The sequence below is a fragment of the Salmo salar genome, chromosome ssa21 (assembly GCF_905237065.1).
Source record: "Salmo salar chromosome ssa21, Ssal_v3.1, whole genome shotgun sequence".
NCBI classification, from domain to species: Eukaryota; Metazoa; Chordata; class Actinopteri; order Salmoniformes; family Salmonidae; genus Salmo; species Salmo salar.
This window is the reverse complement of record NC_059462.1, coordinates 41,925,517-41,947,657: the sequence shown is the minus strand read 5'-3', so window position 1 is coordinate 41,947,657 and position 22,141 is coordinate 41,925,517. Positions and strand designations below refer to the sequence as shown.

At 45.7% G+C, this 22,141-nt stretch overlaps 1 protein-coding gene across 6 annotated transcripts in view; it reads left to right on the top strand.

Moving 5' to 3' along the window:
* LOC106582334 (diacylglycerol kinase beta-like) overlaps positions 1–22,141 on the top strand; it is a 181,520-nt gene that overhangs the window by 117,973 nt on the left and 41,406 nt on the right. For all 6 annotated transcript variants that reach the window (XR_006761218.1, XM_014165320.2, XM_045704807.1 and 3 more), the window contains one exon: positions 2,217–2,281. Coding sequence is in view for 5 of the 6 variants with exons in the window: in XM_014165320.2 (XP_014020795.1) it covers positions 2,217–2,281 (65 nt within the window). In the remaining variant the exon portion in view is untranslated. The remainder of the gene's footprint in view (positions 1–2,216; positions 2,282–22,141) is intronic.

Sequence of the window (22,141 nt, the reverse complement as noted above, 5' to 3'; positions counted from 1 at the left end):
GATAGGGGTGAGGGTTGAGAGGGGGGAGATAGGAGTGAGGGTTGAGAGGGGGGAGATAGGGGTGAGGGTTGAGAGGGGGGAGATAGGGGTGACGCCCACTTTTCCTCAGAATCTCCCTCAGAGGTTGCCGATGACATCCACAGAGCACACGTTAATTTTCCCGAAAGGGCACTACCCACAATGGGTTGAAAACCTTTCTTTTCTAGCGAGTGATTTGTTTGTTTGTCCACTCCTCCCCCTTCACACCCTAGATACAGCACATGCAGTCCTTCAATGTATCAAATGTCATGATTTCTTTCCACCGCTCTCCCTCCCTTTTTTAAACATGGCACAAGGCCTAGAGGTTAACAACAAACCAACTCCCCCCATCCCCCCATCTTCTAATCACTATGCCTAGTATTTGGTGTATGGTTTATGGTGTTCAGACCGCCAATAGCACCTGTTTCCCCAGGTTCCTGTTTAAATGGATTCCATATTCATAGCCACTGAGCCATGCCAAGCGGGCAGGTGCAGAGATATTTTGGGACACAATAGTTGCTGATGTTGTGGGACATACACTAGGTTTGATGAAGGGAGGGCCCTGGAGAGGTTTAATGGAGGGCCCCGGAGATGACAGAGGCTCCAGAGGATAGTGGGAGGAGGCTGAAGAGGTGAGGGTGATGCGACGTGCTATACCTTCCGGTCTTTTCTAGTCTCCTCTCCTCCCTCGTCTTTTCTCTGGTGCTTTCTTTCTCTCTCTCTCCATGGCTCTCTTTCTCTGTCTCTCTACCTCTCTCTTCTCCTGCTCGTGTCTCTCTATCTTGACATTGTCTTTGCTTTAATCCTTCTTTGTGTTAGCAGAAAGTGTTTTAGCTTCAATTTGTGCAATGTCACCAAGACAACATAAGTACTAGTGACAGGGACTTTTTTTCCCGTTGAGAACAAGTTTGACCTGATGACCTTTCCAAAGGTTCTTTGTTCATTTATTTCTAGGAGCAGATCAAAATGACCAAAATAACTGCCATCTTCATTGCAGTCTTGTTACCATTCTCATAACCACCATCACCACAACTGGTAGGAAGCCAGTTGTCTCTCTCTTTTGGACATGACGTTCATTGGTCATTTAACAATTTCCTCCATACCCTGTCCTCTCTCCACCTGCCCATTACCGGAAAGCCTCCTGTCTTCTTCTGATAAAATCACTTATTTATCTATTGTAATGCTTTCAATGCTAGACAGTCATCATGTCTCACTCTGTACCATGTCCATAGCACAAGACTAATATGAGTGAGCTCATCCTGGCCTCAGGTCATTGCAGAGCTGGGCTCTGGAGAACACACACCCAAACCCCATCTTCATAAGTGGGGTATTCCTAGTGTTGGAGCCATTTGACTGATTATGTCTACCCCTGCCCCCAGAGGTCTTCCAGGGCTGGGGTCAAACACACAACACGGGTGGGCAGGAGGATAGGTTTGACGATGGCACCGATGGAGAAGGTTTCCAACCCAGCTTTCCTATATAGTGACTTTTATTTTTAAGCTCGTAAGCAAGCATTTCACGGTAAAGTCTGCACATCTTCTACATTTGCACACACTGTACATAGATTTTTCTATTTTTCTTTTCATTTGTGTTATTGACTGTACATTTGTTTATGTGTAACTCTGTGTTCTTGTTTTTGTCGCACTGCTTTGCTTTACCTTGGCCAGGTCGCAGTTGTAAATAAGAACTTCTCAACTGGCCACCTGGTTAAATAAAGTTTAAATAAAATAAATTAATTAATTGTATTCGGCGCATGTGACAAATAACATTTGATTTGAGGTGGTGACATTATGAGCCTGTTATCAGGCCTAGTGCAGTCCCAGGATCACACAGACCCAGGATCACACAGACCCAGGATCACACAGACCCAGGATCACACAGACCCAGGATAACATAGACCCAGGATCACATAGACCCAGGATCACATAGACCCAGGATCACATAGACCCAGGATCACACAGAGCCAGGATCACACAGAGCCAGGATCACACAGAGCCAGGATCACACAGAGCCAGGATCACACAGACCCAGGATCACACAGACCCAGGATCACACAGACCCAGGATCACACAGAGCCAGGATCACATAGACCCAGGATCACACAGACCCAGGATCACACAGACCCAGGATCACAGGCACAAAAGTGGAAGGTAATGCCCCAGTAAAAGCCTAATACAGCCCTATGTCTCACCCTATAGGACGCCTCCATCGCTCACCGCTTCCACTTGATGAGAGAGAAGCACCCAGAGAAATTCAACAGCAGGTGAGAGATTGATACAGACTTTGTTCCACTTAACTAATGTGTACTGGTATCCCTTTTTTGTCTCAAACTGCTTATTTGGACACAGTAAATGGTCATTATTACTCATTAGCTGCTCCCAACTGAATCAATTACCACCACAACTAGATACAGTCCATCTCTGTGCTCTGAAAAATGTCTGGCTTCTGTCTTTGATGTTAATGGTAACCAGCTGATATGAGGGATTTGAGGGTTCCTAAGAAGCGATCCATGCGACTAAAGTCCAGTGTCTATTCTAACTGGCCGGCCCTGAAGTCATGTGATCACTACCATGTATTGTTTTGCTACGGGCCATATTCTATGCCTTCTGATGCAATGGCTGTGACATTTTGTACATGGGTCAAACATTTATGGAAGGGGTTATACACACCAATTTGTACACATGCGTGTTTAATAATGTAAGAATGTCCACTTGAATTCATTGCCAGTCAGTCCTTGTGTAAGAGTAGGAGATTCTTTGATACAAAAGCTCATATTAGAAGCAGCAGGAGTCCATGCAACTCTTTCTACCAGTCAATTTTCCTTGCATAAAGATTTTTTATTACATCACATTTAAACCAATTGAATAGAAGGGTTACTGTCGACAGACAGACACATAGTATAACTAAATGCAGCGAGAGAATGAATAAAAAGCTCTTAATGAAATATCATGTAAGGGTTTGTCTCTCCCTGACTGTCTGAAGGTGAATCTGTCATCTCTACTTAAGGCAAGAGGAACCAAAGTGTAAAGAACAAATCATAGTTCTCAACTCAATCATGTCTCATTGTGCCTCATTATGTCTCAACTCAATCATGTCTCATTGTGCCTCAATATGTCTCAACTCAATAATGTCTCATTGTGCCTCAATATGTCTCAACTCAATCATGTCTCATTGTGTCTCATTATGTCACAATCAATGTTCCCTTTAAGCTGCTTTTCTCAAAGCCAGTGGCATGTTGTTAGTAAAAACTGAAAATGTAAGGGGCCTAAACAGCTGACCTGGGGAATTCCTGATTCTACCTGGATTATCTTTGAGAGGCTTCCATTAAAGAACACCCTTTGTGTTCTTATAGACATGTAACTCTTTCTCCACAATATATCAGGGGTGTAAAGCCATAACACATATGTTTTTCAGCAGAAGACTATGATAGAATAATGTCTATCGCTGGCCAATCGGATGGCTCAGATGACCGTGTTTGCAGTAACGTAGCAGGCATAAAAGAAAGCTACAGCAAAGTTGATACTGTGAGATTTCAAAACATTTAAAACCATGACTAGAGAGAGACTGTCAACGAATACAGCAGAGCTGCTGTTTTTATGAGTGAGTTCATGTTTAAGTTGTTACTCAGCACTGTCAACACTTTGTATTCAACACTTTTATAAGCCATAAAGTACGCGTTCTTCCTATTTCCGCTACAACAAGCAGTAATGAATGAGTAGGAAACTATCTATAGGCTGGCGTTGTTGTTATTATTAGCGGCTTGGGTCTTTTTTAATATTAAGGAATATTTAACTTTCTCTGTTCATAAGAGTAACGTGTGGCTCAGTTGGTAGGGCATGGTGTTTGCAATGCCAGGGTTGTGGGTTCGATTCCCACGGGGGACCAGTATGGAGAAAAAATGTATGCATTCGCTACTGTAAGTCGCTCCGGATAAGAGCGTCTGCTAAATGACTAAAATGTAAATGTAAAAACATGAGTTTGTGCATGAGACAGAAATAATGATGTGCAACGTGAGTTTTTCCAACAACTGGAAGACAGTGTCCCTTTTTAGTGTCAGTGGAGGAAAGGGAGAGTGGAGGGATGTTGAGGCGGACCCTCAATCTGCTGCTCTCTCCCTCCGCTGAGTCTGACCATCAGATGCAGGCACCATCAGCCCAGTAAAGTAAAAATAAAAATAAAATTATTGAAATGTATCCTCACTCAGCTGTGCTTCACAAATAATACAACAATGGATCTATTATCAGTGGGATCATATAGCCTACCTCAAAATTTGAAATATAAATGTAATTAATATCCCAAACAACAATCCCTTTATTTAACTAGGCAAGTCAGTTAAGAACAAATTCATATTTACAATGGCTGCCTACCCCGGCCAAACCCTAACCACACTGGGCCAATAGAGCACCGCCCTATGGGACTCCGAAACATGGCCAATTGTGATACAGCCTGGATTCGAACCAGGCTGCCTCTAGCATTGAGATACAGTGTCTTAGACCACTGCACCATTCTGGAGCCAATTTATTTGCAGAACAAGCAAAGACAATAATAATGTATTGGGCCTATAGCTTACTGCAGAAACCTCATTGCTACAGTACTGTTTTTAATTGGTTAATGTTGCATAGGCTTACATTTTTTAAGTCATGTTAAAAACAAATCTGAGCGGTAGATGTCGGCTTGCGTTTTGACTCAAAGTGATCTTGACTCAGACAAGGTCGGTGACCACTGTTCTAGAGTTTTCCCTCTTGAGCGTCTCGTCCCGTCAGCGGGATCAAAATCCAGCGAAAACTCCTTGCGATATTAGCATAACGAAATGTAAAAAAAGAAAATTCAAATATAGGACTGTCTCATATCGTTTTATAGATACACCTCTCCTGAATCGACCCACGTCGTTCGATTTCAAAAAGGTTTTACAGGAAAAGCAAAACATTAGATTATGTTAGAGGAGTCCATCGTAAAAGCTACAACATAGCCATTTTCCGACCAACCACATGCATCACAAATAACCAAAAACAGCTAAATGCAGCACTAACCTTTTACAAACTTCATCAGATGACACACCTAGGACATCATGTTACACAATGCATGCATTCTTTTGTTCAATAAAGTTCATATTTATATATGAAAACAGCATTTTACATCGGCGTCTGATGTTGACTAACTATTTTCCCGTCAAATGCATCCCGGGAAACAGTGCTACAATTTACTTTTAAATTTTTAAAATGTAATATTGTCATTCTAAGATTTATAGATGAATATCTCTTGAAAGCACCTGTCATACCAGATTTAAAAATGACTTTACTGGGTAATCACACTTAGCGATAAAAGGGGATGCGATACTCAGAAAATGAGCTAGTAAACGTAGCTCGGCGCCATCTTGGAACAATCGCATATCACATCTAATCTTGTGTAATATTGTCAATAATCGCTTACCTTTAGTTGTCTTCATCAGAAAGCACTTTCAGGAATCCCAGGTCCACAACAGATGTATTTTCGGTCGAAAAAGTCCATCCTTTATGTTCCATTAGCTTGCTGTTGTTAGCGCGTCTGAATGCTGTATCCAAATACTCTGCCGGGCGCGGGACAGCCGTTTCGAAATAAAACATTTTTTTCCCATTTAGGTTAGTTCAAACGTCAAACGTTGTATAACATAAATCTTCAGGGCCTGTTTCAACAAGAGAGCCAATAAGATTCGAGGGGGACGATTGTATTGTGTTTCAAAACGTTTCCAAAGGTGGGGGTAGACAGGGCCGCCGGCGTCATAATGGTGATGGCCCTCCCCCTGTGACCAATTTCCAACGCGTCTCATTCACTGAGTTTCGACAGTAGAAGGCTCAAAACACTTTGTAAAGACTGGGGACATCTTGTGGAAGCAAGATCAAGCTCAATGAACGATAGCTCACGGTGTGAATAATAGGCAACGACGTGAAGTTGAGTCCACAATTCAGAATTCCACTTCCTGTTTCAATCGGTCTCGGGGTTTTGACTGCCATATGAGTTCTGTTATACTCACAGACACCATTCAAACAGTTTTAGAAACTTTAGGGTGTTTTCTATCCACAGGTATTAATTATATGCATATCCTAGCTTCTGAGTTTGATTAGTAGGCCGTTGAAAATGGGCATGAATTTTTTCCAAAATGCGCTGTGGCGCCCCCTATCCTAGGGTAACGTCAAGAGGTTAATTTCTAGACATCTCTAAAAAGCAAGTCAGGTAAAGAGGTAATTGTTTTTGTCTTAAAGGGGCAGTGTTGTATTTTGAGACAGCCTTGACTAAGCTAAGTAGCCAATAGACAGAGGGTAGCATAATTTGTCTGATTCGCTGTAACAATGGTATGGAATAATAATGCATTTTATTTTGTAAAGTGGTTTCTTGCATCAAACAACACAACATTTTCAGTCACCTCCTTGTCTGAAGGACAAGTGGATAAACAGGTTAATGTTAAGTCCTGCATGTTATTTTTCAAAAGTTTAATGGAATGTAGGCCTACATTGAAATTCCACACATTGGCTGCTACTGTAGGCTGAATGATAGAACAGCCATTTCCATGTAAAAATGTTATGGGATGCATTTTCTCCATTGCTTTTGATGGTAGGCCACTCTGGTACTGTAGGGCTACATTAGGATGAAATATCCACAATAGCCTACATGGCCACTGTTAACTGTAACTTAAAACAGGTACAGCCTCAGTGTTCACAGGAAACACACGCTGGAAGTTGCACAGTATTTTCACAACGTTCAAGTTTGCTCTCAGCAGACCTGAGATTTGCTCAGTGCCAAAAATAATTAGAGGGAACATTGGTTTCAAGTCAGTCATGTCTCATTCTGTCTTCAAATTGCAGAAATTGAGGGAAAGATGAACACAATTTGGGAGGTTGACGAGCTTAATGGGCAGCAAACAGTGATGTCATGATGTATGTACTAAATACTGTGTGGGGAAAATTTAAATAAATAAATCCCCCAGCCCCCAGCACCTGACACACACACACACACACACACACACACACACACACACATTCTCACACATACACCCTACCAGTGGTCTTTTACGGTGCATCGTAACTCCTTTGATGTTAATCTCTTTCATTTCCAGACTTTGTTTGACTTTATCCCCCCCTGATGCCTGCTCTGCTCACTGATGTTTTCCATTGAGATGCACAGTAAAAAGCACACGTAACATAGCCCAAAGCAGTATGGGCTTTTGATAATGCAGTAGGAAGAGTGTGGCATGTCTGTCTGTCCTCTTTGATTGCAGTTGCCCTTGAGGCCTGTGTGTGTGTGTGTGTGTGTGTGTGTGTGTGTGTGTGTGTGTGTGTGTGTGTGTGTGTGTGTGTGTGTGTGTGTGTGTGTGTGTGTGTGTGTGTGTGTTTGTGCGCGTGCACGTGCACGTGTACGTGTGAGTCCGTGAGTTAGGGGGTTTAGGAAGGGACAACAGAGGCCATATGGGAGGTTGAAATGGAGCAGCATGCATGAATATTTAATAAATAATATGAATCTAACACTGAGACAGTGGTGATTTACTGCCATAGTCTAATGCTGGCTAACATATTGAGTCCAAGAGTTTGAGATTAGCAGGACACATTCTAATCTTTATCGAAGTTCAATTCTAATTTTAGAAGTCAAATAAAAGCTATTTCTGCATCAGGATTTGGCTCTGATTATTGTCATAATTTAAGGCACTGGGTTGACTGAAACATTATAGAGAGAGCGATTGAGAGAGAGAGAGAGGGGTTAGCCTGCTGCTGAATGGCTGGTTATCACAATTGTTATTTTGTCACATAAGATAGACACTGTTTGGGCTTTAAAAATGGCACCATATTCCTGATTTAGTGCACTACTTTTGACCATAACCCTATAGGCCCTGCCCTGGTCAAAAGTAGTGCACTATATAGAGAACGGGGTGCCATTTGGGACACAAACACATTCCAAAAGTATTCCAAAAAAGATCAATGCTGTGATGCTGTTGATTCTGTTGACTCTGTCACTGATTGTCTGACTGGCTGGCTGTCTGATTGGTTGGCTGGTTGTCTGACTGGCTGGCTGGTTGTCTGGCTGGCTGGCTGGTTGTCTGACTGGCTGGCTGGTTGTCTGACTGGCTGGCTGGTTGTCTGTGCCATTAGGCTAGCATCCCAGACAGAGACAATAATGTAGCACTGGCCTGGCTAAGGGCGTTTACATCAAGGCTGCAACTATTCAATTTGGCATCAATTTCAGTGTCAACGCAATGCTCTGTGAACAACCCTTTGGTTTTTAATACTTCATATAACTTAATCTTTACCTTATTAAATATTGATTGGTACAGGACAGTTGCTCTCGATCTACAGTTCATCAGAGACTAGATACTTTGGTCTCAAATCTTTGACATAGCTGAATTCAGAGTGAGTGGCATAAGGGGTCTTCCCTGAGTGTTTTGTTCTCTCTGTCACACACACATTTCCACACACTGCCCCCCTCCCCCTTGTGGGACTATTTGGGAGGCGAGGAACGTGTGAGATTTGACACTTCAGTCAGTGAAGCAGCCATCAGCAGGCATGATTCCCAGTAGTACCAGTATTACCAGTATTTATTTATTTAACTAGGCAAGTCAGTTAAGAACAAATTCTTATTTACAATGACGGCCTACCCCGGCCAAACCCGGACGACGCTGGGCCAATTGTGCGCCGCCCTATGGGACTCCCGATCACGGCCGGATGTGATACAGCCTGGATTCAAACCAGGGACCGCTGTGCCACTCGGGAACCAGTAACACCAGTAGCACCAGTGTTACCAGTAGCACCGGTAGCACCAGTAGTACCAGTATTACCAGTAGCACCAGTAGTACCAGTATTACCAGTAGCACCAGTAGTACCAGTATTACCAGTAGCACCAGTAGTACCAGTATTACCAGTAGCACCAGTATTACCAGTAGCACCGGTATTACCAGTATTACCAGTATTACCAGTAGCACCGGTAGCACCAGTAGTACCAGCATTACAAGTAACACCAGTAGTACTAGTAGCACCAGTAGTACCAGTATTACCAGTAGCACCGGTAGTACTAGTATTACCAGTAGTACTAGTAGCACCAGTAGCACCGGTAGCACAAGTAGTACCAGTAGTACTAGTAGCACCAGTAGCACCAGTATTACCAGTAGCACCAGTAGTACTAGTAGCACTAGTAGCACTGGTAGCACAAGTAGTACCAGTAGTACTAGTAGCACCAGTATCACCAGTAGTACCAGTAGTACCAGTAGCACCAGTAGTACTAGTAGCACCAGTAGCACCAGTATTACCAGTAGCATCAGTAGTACTAGTAACACCAGTAGTACTAGTAGCACTAGTAGCACTGGTAGCACAAGTAGTACCAGTAGTACTAGTAGCACCAGTAGCACCAGTAGCACCAGTATTACCAGTAGCACCAGCAGTACTAGTAGCACCAGTAGTACTGGTAGAACTAGTAGCACTGGTAGCACAAGTAGTACCAGTAGTACTAGTAGCACCAGTAGTACCAGTAGCACCAGTAGCACAAGTAGTACCAGTAGCACCAGTAGTACCAGTATTACTAGTAGCACCAGTAGCACCAGTAGTACCAGTAGCACCAGTAGTACCAGTATTACCAGTAGCACCAGTAGTACTAGTAGCACCAGTAGCACCAGTAGTACCAGTATTACTAGTAGCACCAGTAGCACCAGTAGTGCCAGTAGCACCAGTAGCACCAGTATTACCAGTAGCACCAGTAGTACTAGTAGCACCAGTAGCACCAGTATTACCAGTAGCACCAGTATTACTAGTAGTACCAGTATTACCAGTAGTACCAGTAGTACTAGTAGAACCAGTAGCACCAGCAGTACTAGTAGCACCAGTAGCACCAGTAACACCAGTATTACCAGTAGCACCAGTAGTACTAGTAGCACTAGTAGCACTGGTAGCACAAGTAGTACCAGTAGTACTAGTAGCACCAGTAGCACCAGTAGTACCAGTATTACTAGCAGTACCGGTAGCACCAGTAGCACCAGTATTACCAGTAGCACCAGTAGCACTAGTAGCACCAGTAGCACCAGCAGTACTAGTAGCACCAGTAGCACCAGTAGCACCAGTGGTACTAGTAGCACTAGTAGCACAAGTAGTACCAGTGGTACTAGTAGCACCAGTAGCACCAGTAGTACTAGTTGTACCAGTAGTACCAGTATTACTAGTAGCACCAGTAGCACCAGTAGTACCAGTAGCACCAGTAGTACCAGTATTACCAGTAGCACCAGTAGTACTAGTAGCACCAGTAGCACCAGTAGCACCAGTGGTACTAGTAGCACCAGTAGCACCAGTAGTACCAGTATTACTAGTAGCACCAGTAGCACCAGTAGTGCCAGTAGCACCAGTAGCACCAGTATTACCAGTAGCACCAGTGGTACTAGTAGCACCAGTAGCACCAGTGGTACTAGTAGCACCAGTAGCACCAGTATTACCAGTAGCACCAGTATTACTAGTAGTACCAGTATTACCAGTAGTACCAGTAGTACTAGTAGAACCAGTAGCACCAGCAGTACTAGTAGCACCAGTAGCACCAGTAACACCAGTATTACCAGTAGCACCAGTAGTACTAGTGGCACTAGTAGCACTGGTAGCACAAGTAGTACCAGTAGTACTAGTAGCACCAGTAGCACCAGTAGTACCAGTATTACTAGCAGTACCGGTAGCACCAGTAGCACCAGTATTACCAGTGGCACCAGTAGCACTAGTAGCACCAGTAGCACCAGCAGTACTAGTAGCACCAGTAGCACCAGTAGCACCAGTAGTACTAGTAGCACTAGTAGCACAAGTAGTACCAGTAGTACTAGTAGCACCAGTAGCACCAGTAGTACTAGTTGTACCAGTAGCACTAGTAGCACCAGTAGGACCAGTAGTACCAGTAGCACCAGTATTACCAGTAGCAACAGTATTACTAGCAGTACCAGTATTACCAGTAGCACCAGTATTACCAGTAGCACCAGTATTACTAGTAGTACCAGTATTACCAGTAGTACCAGTAGTACTAGTAGAACCAGTAGCACCAGCAGTACTAGTAGCACCAGTAGCACCAGTAGCACCAGTATTACCAGTAGCACCAGTAGTACTAGTAGCACTAGTAGCACTGGTAGCACAAGTAGTACCAGTAGTACTAGTAGCACCAGTAGCACCAGTAGTACCAGTATTACTAGCAGTACCAGTATTACCAGTAGCACCAGTATTACCAGTAGCACCAGTATTACTAGTAGTACCAATTATTACCAGTAGCACCAGTAGTACTAGTAGCACCAGTAGCACTAGCAGTACTAGTAGCACCAGTAGCACCAGTTGCACCAGTAGCACCAGTAGTACTAGTAGCACTAGTAGCACTGGTAGCACAAGTAGTACCAGTAGTACTAGTAGCACCAGTAGCACCAGTAGTACTAGTTGTACCAGTAGCACCAGTATTACCAGCATTACCAGTATTACCAGTAGCACCAGTAGTACTAGTAGCACCAGTAGTACCAGTAGCACCAGTATTACCAGTAGCAACAGTATTACTAGTAGTACCAGTATTACCAGTAGCACCAGTATTACTAGTAGTACCAGTAGCACCAGTAGCACCAGTAGTGCCAGTAGCACCAGTAGTACGAGCAGCACCAGTATTACCAGAAGCACCAGTAGCCCCAGTATTAGCAGAAGCACCTGTAGCACCAGTATTACCAGTAGCACCATTAGCACCAGTATTACCAGTGGCACCAGTAGTACCAGTAGCACCAGTAGCACCAGTATTACCAGTGGCACCAGTAGTAACAGTATTACCTGTAGCACCAGTATTACCAGTGGCACCAGTAGTACCAGTATTACCAGCATTAACAATTTTACCAGTGTGCATGTGTGCGCGTGTCTGTGTGTGCGTGTGTGCGTGTGGAGAGAGGAAGTTGTAGATTAGGAAGTGTTGGATTGCCCTGTAAGAAACAAGAAAGAATCTCTAGATGTTTTTGTTGGTTTGATTACAATGACAATGCAGTGTCTTATTTAAAGCCCAATGGTTTCCCAGAGGTATCAACGCAGATAAGAGGAGAGGCAGGTAGGCCAGCTAGGTTGCATTTAACCAGGAGTGTAATGAAAGACCGAGTCTCACTTTTGACATTATTTTATCCAGGCTGTATTTATTTTTTATTTTATTTTAATTTCACCTTTATTTAACCAGGTAGGCTAGTTGAGAACAAGTTCTCATTTGCAACTGCGACCTGGCCAAGATAAAGCATAGCAATTCGACACATACAACAACACAGAGTTACATGTGGAATAAACAAAATATACAGTCAATAATACAATAGAACAAAAGAAAACAAAAAGTCTGTCACGTCATTCGTCGGAAGGAGCGGACCAAAGTGCAGCGTGTGTATCGTTCCACATATTTTATTGAACTGTGAAACTATGCAAGATACACAAATAAACTAAAGAACAAAAACAACAAACCGTGACGAAGAGGTGCAACAAACTCTAACTCAAAAACAATATCCCACAAACCCAGGTGGGAAAAACAACTACTTAAGTATGATGTCCAATTAGAGACAATGATGATCAGCTGCCTCTAATTGGAGATCATCCCAAAAAAACAACAACATAGAAATACAAAAACATAACAACATAGAAAATCTAAACTAGAAAAAAACCTTGTCACGCCCTGACCTACTCTACCATAGAAAATAACAGCTTTCTATGGTCAGGACGTAACAGTACCCCCCCACCCCCAAAGGTGCGGACTCCGAACACAACCTAAAAAAAAAATAATTAAAAAGGGAGTGTTAGGGTGGGTGACTAATGTCGGTGGCGGCTCTGGTGCAGAATGAAGAACCTTCTCATCCCGCGGATCCTCCAGCAGAGGAGGCGGCTCCGGTTCGGGGCGTAGCCCCCGCTCCGCCCGCCGATCCCTCCGCTTTTGTGTCACCGGACCCTGGATCGTCGCTGAACGACCCGGACCGCTGATGATCACCGGAGGTTCCGGACTGCAGACTGACGCTGGAGGTTCCGGACTGCAGACCGCCGCTGGAGGTTCCGGACTGCAGACCGCCGCTGGAGGTTCCGGACTGCAGACCGCCGCTGGAGGTTCCGGACTGCAGACCGCCGCTGGAGGCTCCAGACTGCGGGCCCTCTCAGGAGGCTCCGGACTGCGGGCCCTCTCAGGAGGCTCCGGACTGCGGGCCCTCTCAGGAGGCTCCGGACTGCGGGTCCTCTCAGGAGGCTCCGGACTGGGAACTGTCGCCGGAAGCTCCGGACTGGGAACTGTCGCCGGAAGCTCCGGACTGGGAACTGTCGCCGGAAGCTCCGGACTGGGAAATGTCGCCGGAAGCTCTGGACTGGGAAATGTCGCCGGAAGCTCTGGACTGGGAATGCGCACTGGAGGCCTGATGCGTGGGGCTGGCACAGGTGGCGCCAGACTGGTAACACACACCTCAGGGCGAGTGCGGGGAGCAGGAACAGGACACCCCGGACTGGGATGGCGCACTGGAGGCCTGATGCGTGGGGATGGCACAAGTGGCACCAGACTGGTAACACACACCTCAGGGCGAGTGCAGGGAGCAGGAACAGGACACACTGGACTGGAGAGACTCACTGGAGGCCTAGTGCATGGAGCCGGGACAGGTGGCCCCAGACTGGTGACAAGCACTTCAGGGCGAGTGCGAGGAGCCGGGACAGGATAGACTGGACCGTGGAGGCGCACTGGAGGTCTGGAGCGTATGGCTGGCACAACCCGTCCTGGCTGGATGCTCAGTGTAGCCCGGCAAGTGCGGGGCGCTGGCACAGGACGAACTGGGCTGTGAAGGCGTACTGGCGACACAGTGCGTAGAGCTGGGGCAGGATATCCTGGACGGAGGCGTACTGGAGACCAGGAGCGCTGAGCCGGCACAATCCGTCCTGGCTGAATGCTCACTCTAGCACGGCAAATGCGGGGCGCAGGCACGGATCGCACCGGGCTATGAATGCGCACTGGTGATATAGTGTGCATCACAGCATAACTAGGTGCCTGACTGGTCACATGCTCCCTACGGTAAGCACGGAGAGTTGGCTCAGGTCTACAACCTGACTCCGTCAATCTCCTCGTGTGCCCCCCCAAAACGTTTTTTGGAGCTGTCTCTCGAGCTTCCGTCGTTGCCGTGCTAGTTCCTCGTATTGTTGCCTTTCCTCTCTCGCTATCTCCGCCTGCTTCCATGGCAGGGTCTTGTCCCCTGCATTACCTCCTCCCAGGTCCAGGATGTCCTCCACTCTTTTCTTTCCCGAGCCCAGGATCCCTGCTCCTCCTGGGCACGCTGCTTGGTCCTTTGGTGGTGGGAGATTCTGTCACGTCGTTCGTCGGAAGGAGCGGACCAAAGTGCAGCGTGTGTATCGTTCCACATATTTCATTGAACTGTGAAACTATGCAAGAAAGACAAATAAACTAAAGAATGAAAAACAACAAACCGTGACGAAGTGGTGCAACATACACTAACTCAAAAACAATCTCCCACAAACCCAGGTGGGAAAAACAACTACTTAAGTATGATCTCCAATTAGAGACAACGATGACCAGCTGCCTCTCACTGGAGATCATCCCAAAAAACAACAACAGAGAAATACAAAAACTAGAATATAAAAACATAGAAAATCTAAACTAGAAAAAAAAACTGTCATGCCCTGACCTACTCTACCATAGAAAATAACAGCTTTCTATGTTCAGGACGTGACAAAGTCTATATACAGTGAGTGCAAATGAGGTATGTTATTAAGGCAATAAATAGGCCATGGTGGCAAAGCAATTACAATATAGCAATTAAACACTGGAATGGTAGATGTGCAGAAGATGAATGTGCAAGTAGAGATACTGGGGTGCAAAGGAGCAAGATAAATAAATAAATACAGTATGGGGATGAGGTAGGTAGATAGATGGGCTGTTTACAGATGGGCTATGTACAGGTGCAGTGATCTGTGAGCTGCTCTGACAGCTGGTGCTTAAAGCTAGTGAGGGAGATATGAGTCTCCAGCTTCAGAAGTTTTTGTAGATCCTTCCAGTCATTGGCAGCAGAGAACTGGAAGGAAAGGCGACCAAAGGAGGAATTGGCTTTGGGGGTGACCAGTGATATATACCTGCTGGAGCCCATGCCACAAGTGGGTGCTGCTATGGTGACCAGTGAGCTGAGATAAGGCGGGGCTTTACCTAGCAGAGACTTGTAGATGACCTGTAGCCAGTGGGTTTGGCGACGAGTATGAAGCGAGGGCCAACCAACGAGAGCGTGCAGGTCGCAATGTTGGGTAGTGTATGGGGCTTTGGTGACAAAACGGATGGCACTGTGAAAGACTGCATCCAGTTTGTTGAGTAGACTGTTGGAGGCTATTTTGTAAATGACATCGCCGAAGTCGAGGATCAGTTTCAGTTTCAGATTCAGATGGTCAGTTTCACGAGGGTATGTTTGGCAGCATGAGAGAAGGATGCTTTGTTGCGAAATAGGAAGCCGATTCTAGATTTAATTTTGGATTGGAGATGCTTAATGTGAGTCTGGAAGGAGAGTTTACATTCTAACCAGACACTCAGGTATTTGTAGTTGTCCACGTATTCTAAGTCAGAGCCGTCCAGAGTAGTGATGCTGGACGGGCGGGCAGGTGCGGGCAGTGATCGATTGAATAGCATGCATTTAGTTTTACTTGCGTTTAAGAGCAGTTGGAGGACACGGAAGGAGAGTTGTATGGCATTGAAGCTCGTCTGGAGGTTAGTTAACACAGTGTCCAAAGAGGGGCCAGAAGTATACAGAATGGTGTCGTCTGCGTAGAGGTGGATCAGAGAATCACCAGCAGTAATTCTTGTAGTACCAGTATTACTAGCAGTACCGGTAGCACCAGTAGCACCAGTATTACCAGTAGCACCAGTAGCACTAGTAGCACCAGTAGCACCAGCAGTACTAGTAGCACCAGTAGCACCAGTAGCACCAGTAGTACTAGTAGCACTAGTAGCACAAGTAGTACCAGTAGTACTAGTAGCACCAGTAGCACCAGTAGTACTAGTTGTACCAGTAGTACCAGTATTACTAGTAGCACCAGTAGCACCAGTAGTACCAGTAGCACCAGTAGTACCAGTATTACCAGTAGCACCAGTAGTACTAGTAGCACCAGTAGCACCAGTAGCACCAGTAGTACTAGTAGCACCAGTAGCACCAGTAGTACCAGTATTACTAGTAGCACCAGTAGCACCAGTAGTGCCAGTAGCACCAGTAGCACCAGTATTACCAGTAGCACCAGTAGTACTAGTAGCACCAGTAGCACCAGTAGTACTAGTAGCACCAGTAGCACCAGTATTACCAGTAGCACCAGTATTACTAGTAGTACCAGTATTACCAGTAGTACCAGTAGTACTAGTAGAACCAGTAGCACCAGCAGTACTAGTAGCACCAGTAGCACCAGTAACACCAGTATTACCAGTAGCACCAGTAGTACTAGTAGCACTAGTAGCACTGGTAGCACAAGTAGTACCAGTAGTACTAGTAGCACCAGTAGCACCAGTAGTACCAGTATTACTAGCAGTACCGGTAGCACCAGTAGCACCAGTATTACCAGTAGCACCAGTAGCACTAGTAGCACCAGTAGCACCAGCAGTACTAGTAGCACCAGTAGCACCAGTAGCACCAGTAGTACTAGTAGCACTAGTAGCACAAGTAGTACCAGTAGTACTAGTAGCACCAGTAGCACCAGTAGTACTAGTTGTACCAGTAGCACTAGTAGCACCAGTAGGACCAGTAGTACCAGTAGCACCAGTATTACCAGTAGCAACAGTATTACTAGCAGTACCAGTATTACCAGTAGCACCAGTATTACCAGTAGCACCAGTATTACTAGTAGTACCAGTATTACCAGTAGTACCAGTAGTACTAGTAGAACCAGTAGCACCAGCAGTACTAGTAGCACCAGTAGCACCAGTAGCACCAGTATTACCAGTAGCACCAGTAGTACTAGTAGCACTAGTAGCACTGGTAGTACCAGTAGTACTAGTAGCACCAGTAGCACCAGTAGTACCAGTATTACTAGCAGTACCAGTATTACCAGTAGCACCAGTATTACCAGTAGCACCAGTATTACTAGTAGTACCAATTATTACCAGTAGCACCAGTAGTACTAGTAGCACCAGTAGCACTAGCAGTACTAGTAGCACCAGTAGCACCAGTTGCACCAGTAGCACCAGTAGTACTAGTAGCACTAGTAGCACTGGTAGCACAAGTAGTACCAGTAGTACTAGTAGCACCAGTAGCACCAGTAGTACTAGTTGTACCAGTAGCACCAGTATTACCAGCATTACCAGTATTACCAGTAGCACCAGTAGTACTAGTAGCACCAGTAGTACCAGTAGCACCAGTATTACCAGTAGCAACAGTATTACTAGTAGTACCAGTATTACCAGTAGCACCAGTATTACTAGTAGTACCAGTAGCACCAGTAGCACCAGTAGCACCAGTAGTGCCAGTGAGAGAAGGATGCTTTGTTGCGAAATAGGAAGCCGATTCTAGATTTAATTTTGGATTGGAGATGCTTAATGTGAGTCTGGAAGGAGAGTTTACATTCTAACCAGACACTCAGGTATTTGTAGTTGTCCACGTATTCTAAGTCAGAGCCGTCCAGAGTAGTGATGCTGGACGGGCGGGCAGGTGCGGGCAGTGATCGATTGAATAGCATGCATTTAGTTTTACTTGCGTTTAAGAGCAGTTGGAGGACACGGAAGGAGAGTTGTATGGCATTGAAGCTCGTCTGGAGGTTAGTTAACACAGTGTCCAAAGAGGGGCCAGAAGTATACAGAATGGTGTCGTCTGCGTAGAGGTGGATCAGAGAATCACCAGCAGCAAGAGCAACATCATTGATGTATACAGAGAAGAGATTCGGCCCGAGAATTGGACCCTGTGGCACCCCCATGGAGACTGCCAGAGGTCCGGACAACAGGCCCTCCGATTTGACACACTGAACTCTATCAGAGAAGTAGTTGGTAAACCAGGCGAGGCAATCATTTGAGAAACCAAGGCTGTCGAGTCTGCCAAAAAGAATGTGGTGATTGACAGAGTCGAAAGCCTTGGCCAGGTCGATGAATACGGCTGCACAGTAATGTCTCTTATCGATGGTGGTTATGATGTTGTTTAGGACCTTGAGCGTGGCTGAGATGCACCCATGACCAGCTCTGAAACCAGATTGCATAGCGGAGAAGGTACGGTGGGATTCGAAATGGTCGGTAATCTGTAACTTGGCTTTCGAAGAACTTAGAAAGACAGGGTAGGATAGATATAGGTCTGTAGCAGTTTGGGTCTAGAGTGTCACCCTCTTTGAAGATGGGGATGACCGTGGCAGCATTCAAATCTTTGGGAATCTCAGATGATACGAAAGAGAGGTTGAACAGGCTAGTAATAGGGGTTGCAACAATTTCGGCCGATCATTTTAGAAAGAGAGGGTGCAGATTGTCTAGTCCGGCTGATTTGTCTAGTCCGGGCTATTCAATGCTAATGCAGAACGCCACAGGATGTTTTTGTGCTGGTCAAGGGCAGACAGGTCTGGACCAAGGACAAAAACTATTCCTAGTTCTACATTTTTTGAGTAGGGCATGCTTATTTAAGATGATGAGGAAGGCACTTTTAAAGAATAGCCAGGCATCATCTACTGACGGGATGAGGTCAATGTCATTCCAGGATACCCCGGCCAGGTCGATTAGAAAGGCTTGCTCGCAGAAGTGTTTTAGGGAGCGTTTGACAGTGATGAGGGGTGATCGTTTGGTCGCAGACCCATTACGGATGCAGGCAATGATTGCTGAGATCTTGATTGAAAACAGCAGAGGTGTATTTGGAGGGCGAGATAGTTACATTTTTACATTTTAGTCATTTAGCAGATGATCTTATCCAGAGCGACTTACAGTAGCGAATGCACACATTTCCTACTTTTTTTTTGTGTACTGGCCCCCCGTGGGAATCAAACCCACAACCCTGGCGTTGCACACACCATGCTGTCGTTGCAAACACCATGCTCTACCAACTGAGCCACAGGGAAGGTTAGGATGACATCTATGAGGGTGCCCGTGTTTACGGATTTGGGGTTGTACCTGGTAGGTTCATTGATAATTTGTGTGAGATTGAGGGCATCAAGCTTAGATTGTAGGATGGCCGGAGTGTTAAGCATGTCCCAGTTTAGGTGACCTAGTAGCACGAGCTCAGAGGATAGGTGGGGGGCGGTCAATTCACATATGGTATCGAGGGCACAGCTGGGGGCAGAGGGTGGTCTATAGCAAGCGGCAACAGTGAGAGACTTGTTTCTGGAAAGGTGAATTTTTAGAAGTAGAAGCTTGAATTGTTTGGGACAGACTTGGATAGTAATACAGAACTCTGCAGGCTATCTTTGCAGTAGATTGCAACACCGGCCCCTTTGGGCAGTTCTATCTTGGCGGAAAATGTTATAGTTAGGGATGGAGATTTCAGGGTTTTTGGTGGTTTTCCTAAACCAGGATTCAGACACGGCTAAGACATCCGGGTTGGCAGAGTGTGCTAAAGCAGTGAGTAAAACAAACTTAGGGAGTAGGCTTCTAATGTTTACATGCATGAAACCAAGGCTTTTACGGCTACAGAAGTCAACAAATGAGAGCACCTGGGGAGTGGGAGTGGAGCTAGGCACTGCAGGACCTGGATTAACCTCCACATCACCAGAGGAACAGAGGAGAAGTAGGATAAGGGTACGGCTAAAGGCTATACGAACTGGCCGTCTAGCACGTTCGGAACAGAGAGTAAAAGGAGCAGGTTTCTGGGCACGATAGCATAGATTCAAGGCATAGTGTACAGACAAAGGTAAGGTAGGATGTGAGTACATTGGAGGTAAACCTAGGCATTGAGTAATGATGAGAGAGATATAGTCTCTAGAGACGTTTAAACCAGGTGAGGTCATCGCATATGTAGGAGGTGGAACAACATGGTTGGTTAAGGCATATTGAGCAGAGCTAGAGGCTCTACATTGAAATAAGACAGTAATCACTAACCAGGACAGTAATGAACGAGGCATATTGATATTAGAGAGAGGCATGCAGTGAGTGGTTGGCCTGACTGGGGACACGGCGATTCAGACAGTTAGCAGGCTGATGCTAACAAGCTAACAGTTAGTAGGCCGGGGCTAAACAAGCTAGCAGTTAGCAGACCGGGGCTGGCAAGCTAGCAGTTAGCAGACCAGGTTAGCAAGCAAGAAGTTGGCAGACCGGGGCTAGCAGTTAGCAGACCGGGGCAGGCAAGCTAGCAGTTAGTAGACCGAGGCAAGCAAGCTAGCAGTTAGCAGACCGAGGCAAGCAAGCTAGCAGTTAACAGACCGGGGATAGCAAGTTAGCCTTTGGGGGACGTCGCGATGGGGGTAAGTCTGTTTTTGCCTCTTCATGCAGTGACGTCGATAGACCAGTCATGGAATTAGTAGGGTTCCAAGTAGCTCTAGGTAGCTAGTAGGCCGCGGTTAGTAGAATGGGCCTTCAGCGGATGTCACGCCTGAGGGGCCTGTTGGAATCCTCGGGCAGATTATGTCGGTTTTCCAGTCGTAGAGGATCGGCGGGGTTCCGTGCCCCGTACCGGCAGTAGAAGGGGTCCGGATATTGTAGCCCAGGAGTGGGCTTCGGTGGTAGCACAGGAGCCCTGGCCGGGCTAGCTTCAGGCTAAATGGTGCTTGCTCCGGGATGGAAACGCTAGCCAGGAGTAGTCACCCGGGATTGCGAAGATCCAGATGAAAATGTTCAGAGTTTGCGGTAGGAATCCGGGGATATGGGGGGAAAAAAATACAAAATAATAATAGGTCCGTTATGCTCTGGTTTGAGTCACGTTGTTCGAACTGGCGAGAGCTTTCCGAGCTAAAGGTTAGCTGATGACCGCTAGCAATGGTTTCCTGACTGATAGCTGGTAGGTAGTTAGCTGGCTAGCTTCAGTTGAGGGATTCCAGATCCGAAGTAAATAGAAATACTTTAAAAAGAAAAACAGATCCACGCCACATTGGTTGAGGCGGGTTGCAGGAGAGTGTTTAGAAGTTGAGGTTTAGGAAATTATTTTTAAAAGATATACGGAGAAAAATATGTAAAAAGATATATACAAGGGACACAACAGGACAAAGACAAAGACGTCTGACTGCTACACCCTCTTGTATCACATCCGGCAATGATTGGGAGTCCCATAGGGTGGCACACAATTGGCCCAGCTTCGTCCGGGTTTGGCCGGGGTAGGCCGTCATTGTAAATAAGAATTTGTTCTTAACTGACTTTCCTAGTTAAATAAAGGTTACATATGTTCACTCTTTCAATTCAGCCACCACAGAAAGAGGAGGGGGGAAAGGGGCTTTGACAGGAGATGTGAGAGACACCCACCCATGTGTGAGAATGGAACTCTCCTTGCCAGAATGGGCTAATGTGGCTCCTCCTTCTCTAGGGGATGGGATCTTAACTCCTTTGACCATCCCTCATTTGTAAAACCGTACTTCCCCCATCTCCTCTCTTGGCATCTCCAATCATTGGACTGGTAGTGAAGTAGAGTTTTCTTACCAATGGAAATGTTATATACTGTATAGTTCAAATGTAGTAGACTAGATGGTTAGTGGACCATTCCAAGAGCATTTAACGTCTGAGCGGAGAGCACTGACCCCGATCTGGATCTGTGCTGCAGTTCAAGCTGCTGTCAATATGAATTATTCTCAAGCTAATCGGGGCTTTGCTTCGTTGTTTTCACATTGATTAATCAAGTTCAATCAATGTAATCTGCCTGGCTGTGTGAGATGAGCAGAAAGGGAGTCTGTCTGCCTCTCATGGTAGTGCTCCTGCTCTCTGTGCATGTAGTAAGTGTGTGCTTACAGTATGTGTGTGTGTCTACTGTATGTGTGTGCGTTTACTGTATGTGTGTGCGTCTACTGTATGTGTGTTGTGTGTGCTGATATGTACAGAAAACGGTGTGTTAGTGGATGTTTGATCCGTTTAAACCTGTCATGTCCTGCTGTTGTGTTCCTGTGGTGCAAAAGATAAATATACCCACAGTCCTCTCTGTTGGCTGGTGCTGACTCGCTGCCAGACAGTAGCTCTCATCTCTGACAAGCCAGCTCAAATCATATGGCGTAATTATTTTTAGGACTCTGAGATCATACACTGTCTTTATAGCTAA